This window comes from Coturnix japonica, chromosome 2 (assembly GCF_001577835.2).
Source record: "Coturnix japonica isolate 7356 chromosome 2, Coturnix japonica 2.1, whole genome shotgun sequence".
Lineage (NCBI taxonomy): Eukaryota > Metazoa > Chordata > Aves > Galliformes > Phasianidae > Coturnix > Coturnix japonica.
The window spans coordinates 114,442,719-114,449,550 of NC_029517.1; the positions used below are offsets into that span (position 1 = coordinate 114,442,719).

General features: G+C 41.3%; 1 protein-coding gene across 1 annotated transcript in view; it reads left to right on the plus strand.

The window, feature by feature from the left end:
* LOC107310350 (neural-cadherin-like) overlaps nucleotides 1–6,829 on the plus strand; it is a 30,031-nt gene extending 23,202 nt beyond the window's left edge. The window contains exons 26-33 of the mRNA XM_015855901.2: nucleotides 13–145; nucleotides 228–408; nucleotides 2,233–2,399; nucleotides 2,865–3,129; nucleotides 3,273–3,453; nucleotides 4,059–4,312; nucleotides 5,332–5,486; nucleotides 5,881–6,829. Of these exons, the coding sequence (XP_015711387.1) occupies nucleotides 13–145; nucleotides 228–408; nucleotides 2,233–2,399; nucleotides 2,865–3,129; nucleotides 3,273–3,453; nucleotides 4,059–4,312; nucleotides 5,332–5,486; nucleotides 5,881–6,282 (1,738 nt within the window). The 3' untranslated portion in view covers nucleotides 6,283–6,829. The remainder of the gene's footprint in view (nucleotides 1–12; nucleotides 146–227; nucleotides 409–2,232; nucleotides 2,400–2,864; nucleotides 3,130–3,272; nucleotides 3,454–4,058; nucleotides 4,313–5,331; nucleotides 5,487–5,880) is intronic.
* Nucleotides 6,830–6,832: the final 3 nt, after the last annotated feature.

A 6,832-nucleotide genomic window follows, 5' to 3' on the forward strand; every position in this document is an offset into this window, starting at 1 on the left:
TCTTCCCCTCAGCATGAGCAGGATCTTCAGTGGTCACCAGCCCCTACAGCTGGGTGGAGTGAAGAAGATTTTGCCTCATCATGACTCACAAAGGCGCTTCAGAGGGTTTGTTGGCTGCATACGCAATGTCATTGTTGACACTAAGGTAGAGATGCTAAGGCCAGTCTTGGGTCTACCGCTGCCAACTGTAGACATTTAGTGTGATGCTTCTCCTTGTCCTTTCCTAGGTTTATGACTTGGAACGCCCTGCAGAGTCCCTGAACAGCTCTCCAGGATGCATCCTCACAGATGAAATGTGTCAGAGTACTGGGATGGTCTCCTGTGGTGTCCATGGTCGGTGTGTTGGTGACTGGAACTTCTTTCACTGTGACTGTACCCCAGGATATGCTGGACCCACGTGTGACAAAGGTACTGCAAGTTCTAGTGGGAAACTCATGGCAGGGATCAGTGGGAACAGCATCAAACACACTGCTCTGAATTTGCCTTTGCTTTGAACTTAGGATCTTAATAAGACCATGCTGTATTCTGGGAATGTTTTAGATCTGCAGCGAAGCAAAGATCCTTCTAAATCTTGTTGAATGAAGGTAATGACACAGATGAGGGTCTTCTGCTTTACTTTGTGGAGTAGGCAAATGGTCAAATGCATTGTTTTGCCTTTTTCATCACATGGCACCTTATTTCTCAGTGGTTTAAGATGAAAAAAAAAAATGCTTTGTGCATTCTTCATCTGACCATAGTGATCAAAAGTTTATTTTAATAAGTGTGGTGCTGTTTGTCATCCTGCAGCGGTCTGAAAAGTGATTAGGTATCAGCTTGGAATGTTCTCTCTATGAAACCTGGGGATACAAAACTAGAGTCCTCCGGCCCAGTTTTCTATCCATAAAAGGAGGATAATTGCATTTTCTTCTGCCACTGGAATGAATTGGAGGTTGTGTAATGCCATTAGACCACAGCAGTGAGTTCGTGTAGGGACATAAAGCAAGGACAGCTCCAGCAAATGTGTTATCCCATGCAAAATCAGCATGAAATGTGCATCGGAGAACAAAAGCATGCAAGAGGCGATAATGAAAACCTCTGACGCATTGTAAGAAAGTACAAAGTTTTAGCAACATTCAAAAATCTAAACAATGAAGTCTTTAATGTGTGAAGTGCTTCTAATAGCCCTCAGCCATGTTCGGTGCACATATGCTTGAACTGGCTTTGACTTTCTCATCTTAATACCTTCATCAGCCGTTGCTTGGAAACACAAACCAGATGTGAGTTATAGGTGCGTATTGGGACTACCTGCCATGTGCCTGTCTTCTATCTCTAGGAACAAGATAGGAACAGTGAAGTTAGTTGTAACAGTCTCTATCAGTACCAGTGCCCCATAACATCTGAAGCTTTGTGTGAAGTTGGAGGGGAACTAGCCCCCTCTGCACCTTAACCTGAATGCACTAATCAGTTGGAAAGGAGTATATGATAGGTAGCACTGAATCAATGTGTTGCAGGACAGGTGTATTGCACGTACCCTTTCAATTTAATGCTATTACTTTTCCATCCTGCATACAGAATAATACCCTGCAATCATCCAGACCCTTTCTTTCTTTCTCTACCTCCCACACAAGGCTTAAAAGGTGACATTAAATGACTCAGTGGAAGCTTGCCTGATGGGGACTCGAGTCATGATTGGCCCTCACTGTTTATAATGACCATGTGAATGGTCAGTATAGTTCAGTTATTTGTATTAATGTTTTGCAGATATACGATACTTGTTCATAAACATCTGCCTAGATTTAATTCTCATTCTATTTTGCATTATACTGGGATGCTGATTCAGAAGCCCAACTGCTTATTTGATATAGATGTATTGGTTTCTACTTCTCACCACTGTGGAAGAAACTAAGTGCTCAGAGACAAGTTGTTTAAAATCCACAAGTCATACCCTGATGTGTTAGGATCACTCCATTTGGTTCCAGTTTCTTCTTACATGTCGAGCTGCAAATGCTAGTGTTGAGCTAAACAAAAACAAAGGGTTCTTTTCTTCTTAATTCTCTTAAGGAAGATACACGCATATGTGAATTTAATTGTTTGGAGTGGGGGAGCGCTTTCCAGAATGCTTCATTACTTTCTAAAAGTTTCTTAAGAACTGAAATTCTGATGTTCAGAAATGGTTAATTCTCAAGCACTGAAGCTCTGAAGGAGCAGCAGTTTCTGAGATTTTCTCTTTGCTTTGGTGCATGTTGTGAGTAGTTCTTCCAGAATGGGCTTTTGGAAGGGACAGCTGGATCCATTATGAGCCAAGGAATACCCTCAGCACGCTCAGCACTCGGATCCAGCTGATGGTGCGCACCCGCATCTCACGCAGCACGCTGCTCAGCTTGGCTTCTGCAGATGGGAGCAGCTTCATCCGGCTGGAGGTGGGTGCTTTGGAGCCCTTCTGCCTCAGTCCTCCTAATTTGTATTGGGGTGTAGCAACAGGAAGAAATGATGCAGTTTCTGATTAAGAGCATCTACTTTTGAATGTAATAAACAGCAAGAATTGTCCACACGAGGGCAACCACTTTCATTTGTGTTGTCCTCAGAAATGAAGCACAATCAAAACAGTGATGCTTGCTGATGCAATAATAATAATAATAATAATAATAATAATAATAATAATGAAACAATAAAGGAACATCCTCTGCATAGTAAAAAGCTGATAACTCCTGAACCTGCAGTTTTCTTGTGGTAACTTTTTATCTGGAAATAAAGCACTTTTCACACCCTTAAAAACAAGAACGCCATTTCAATTTTAAAAACTCAGGTTCATTTTTTGAGGCAGGACAGTGCAATAACACTCAGAAGGGGATATCTGTTATTAAAGGTCTTTATTGTCTTTTTAGGTGGATGAGGGCTACTTTTGTGTTAACTTCAGCTTGGGGGACAAAAGTCACACTCTGAGAATGAAGACGTTACGTATAAATAATGGCCAGTGGGTCCTGCTGGCCATGGAGCGCTACAACAATGAGTTTACTCTGCGCGTCAACAGTGGTGGTGGGGATCAGGAAGTGACATCTGTCTTGGGCACAGATAGGTGGTTTGAGATGGACTGGGCAAGTGTTGTGCTAGGAAACCGCCTTCCCAGTCATCCAGAGAGCGATTTCCAAGGTAAGTGATGTAATGAGCTGTCAGAAGCAGGGAATTACAGCCTAAAGGCAGCATCTTTGAGTGCACTGGAGCGTCTAAAACCCAAGTGAGAATTCTCATGTAGGCTGCTATGCTCATGAAATTCCTCCTCTGCTTTGCTTCAGGTTGTTTGCGTGATGTCCAGCTCAATGGCCAGCCTCTACTTGTGGAAGGCAGGAGCACAGAGTTTGGCTTCGTTCTGAGGCGGCAGGGTGTCACGATGGGATGCCATTCTGGTGCCTGCAGCAGCCATCCCTGTTACAGCCCTTTCCTTTGTGTTGATCTCTGGAGAAAATATGAATGCCGGTATATTAAGCTATTTCTTTTCATGCAGGGATGGTTGGGAAGCTCTTTATTTTTCCACCTTTGGTCAGGCAAATTGCTTTCAACAGAACTCCCTGCTGTTTCTTGCCAGAAGGATGCCAAAGACAAATCCTTCTCTTCATCTCATCTCCTGTCATGGGCCAAACTTGCAAATCTGGTGTCAAACCTACTTATTCCACCATTTTTTTCTCCCATAATAATTAAATAATAATAATAACAGGCACTCTGTTCTTCAGTCCTGGTGCAAAAGATCAGTATTGAGTCTCTTCTACAGAAAACAGATCTGTGTTCCTCACAGTATTCCTGCATGGCCCCTCTGACTACACATCAGAAGAAATTATTTTCTCTGCAGATTCAGTGGCTGTTCAGAGCAGACCAATGACCATTTATTTCCCAAAAATCCAGATGAACATTATAAAGCTTATTCTAAGTACTAACCAGCCTTTTTCCCATTAATCTCAGCTACCTACTTCTGGCTAAGGGTTTTTGAACACCTCTGTAGAAAAAGGCTTAGTGCACTCAAAAGCTGACATTTAAAAACAAATGCTTCACCTGCCTTAAAGATACCTTGTACTTTTGTTGGACAGGTGTCCAGCTGGGAAAGTGGAAGTGACTGACAATCTTACAGGGCTCAGACACTGTACCTCATCACCTTGTGGACACTGGACCTGTAGGAATGGGGGTACCTGTGTGGCTCAATCCCAAGACAAGACTATCTGTCAGTGCCCTGAAGGCTACAAGGGAAGATGGTGTGAAATTAGCCAGGTGAAGGCTGGAAGACCTGTTGGACTCAGCTCTGGCTCTATTTTGGCAATCAGCATGTGTCTCCTTGTCTTTCTAGGTAGGAAAGAAAGTACATTTCCTTTTTATTTTCAAATCTTCTATCCTACTCCATTGAATCAAGTGTTTTAGCCTTGGATGTTGTGATCAGTATTTCTCCTTTTCTGGAAATCATCAGTTAGGAATTCATTTAAGGATGCTAAGGAACATATATTTACAGTTTACTTGCTTGAAGCCACTTGAGGCAAATTTAGGACTTCTGACTTCCAGAATCACTTATTTTCAGTCCTTCATAAATAAGAATTTTCACTTGTGTGTGCAAATCTGTGTGCAGCCATATCCATCTGAAACTCTCACCTGCCCAGGGCCCTCACATTCATATTAAGTAGGATCTACTACTAGGATCTAGCATGTGCTGTTCACATATTAGGAAGGTAGAGAGCTTTTTTCCAGAGGGTTTATGAGCTTAACAGGCAAGTCTCATTAAGAGTGCAGGGCAGAAAGAAATGTTCACAATGTATACTCTTTTAGGCACGCTTTGGCTGAAATGTTGGTACACTGTAAAACTAGTTGTTTCTCATATAAAAAAAATGAAGTGCATACATATCTCAGAATAGTAATGACTCCAATGATTATATTACATTTGTAACCTTCATTAAAACAGTGTTTTACTTACTTTGGATATCTTATTTACTCAGGATTGGTGAAAGGCCAGAGATTGGCCAAAATGCCTTCTATTTAAATGGATTCCTTTAGGTAAGTAAAATACTCTTTTAATGAAGTTTATGATATAATATGCATATTTGACTCTTTACCTTCCTGAATATAAATTGTTTATGTATTAATGATTACACAGTTTTTAACTGGGAATTTGATTGTCAGATTAAAAGTGGATTAAATGTGGAGGTTGGCAGCCCTGCATGCTGCAGGGGGTTGGAGCTTGATTATCCTTCAGGTCCATTCCAACACAAGCCATTCTGTGATTCTATGATGGTTCCAGGAATCATGTAACTACTTGTTTATTGTACATCAGATTTTGTCATATGTCATATAACAAATATATGTATTCATTTCTTTCAGCTCTCTTAGTTTCCTATACAGTGTGGAGTCAGTGGGGAAGTTCAGGGTTTCGGAAAGGAGGAATTTACCACATTCCTGAAGAGCGTGAAAGCTGGGAGGATGTTAGAGAAAATGTCTTCAATTATAATGAAGAAGGGGGTGGAGAACATGACCAGGTATGATGCAGCTTCAATCCAGTCTTTGCAAACCCAGCCTTTGCAAATCTAGCTTTTCCTTACTTTCCTTTCCCATCATTTTTATTTTTTCCTCTATTGTCCTTAGCTCTTTGAGTGGGAGAATTCAGTGTAATCTGGCCTTTTCGTGCTTGTCATCTGTGGCTACCATTAGGGGGGGCTTCTCTGGACACACCATTCTAGATTTATTTGAAGACTGCCATCACCCAAAGGGCATGATCTGAACTCAGCCCTCTCTTCAGTTTATATACAACTTGGAATCCAGTTTTGTGTTGCATCGGTCTTAAAAACAATTTTTTGACCCATTTTCTTTTACATTCTCTCTCTGACATTTGTATTTTTGTTTTTGGTTGTTTTTTTGTTTGTTTTTTCCCAGAATGCTTACAATGTAGATGAACTGAAGAAACCTCTCCGTAACATTCCCCACTTCTCCTTGAGGGCAGCGTTTCCATATTCCAGGACACCCACCAGACCAAAAAGAGTCTCAGTCCCAAACCGTGCACAGCAAAAACAATCAACATCAGCTGTTAGTGGTGTTCCAGACTTGAAGGAATATTTTTCTCAAATCATCCGGGATGCAGACAATGATCTACAGAACCTTCCAGCTGACACTATTCATTTCTACTGCTTGGAAGGAGAATGCCCTCTAGCAGCGAGCCTTAGCTCCTTAAACTCCTTTAGTGGTGATGAAGATCTAAACTATGACTGCCTCCAAGAGTGGGGGTCCAAGTTTGACAAGCTCAAAGAACTCTGTGAGCCCTCACATGAACATTTGTAACTGGATTGGAAGGAACTCGAGATGTTGGTGGGACAGATGGATGCTACTTTTAAAACATGCCCTTTTTTATACATAAATACACCGAGTAATTTACTTGATACATGTTTTTAGTTATAATAGTATGAAACACGTTTCCCAGGAAAATAGTCTTTTTGATATGTACTGTATAAATTGTTATTTAATGGTAGAAGCTATAAGGCTTTTAGCTTTCTTCAAAGCTTTGGAATGCAGGATTTGAGTACTAGAGAATTATAATATCCCTTTTTGTTTGTGTGGAGAGCTACTAGAATCATCCTGAATGAAAGAACTTTACTTTCTCCCTGATGTGACTTTTACCGGGGGGTAGCAACGTGTAGGGCCCTCTTGTTTTCAGCTGCATTCATTTCAGATGTTGAAATAAGGGTTATAAAAGTTAAATATAAAACACTGTAAATGCCTGTGGTTCTCGTCAGCTTTTCTTTTCACAGAATGACCCGGGTTGAAAGGGACCTCAAGGATCACGTAGTTCCAACCCCTCTCGGTGCTTTTAAGCAGCACCGAGGCCTGTGGC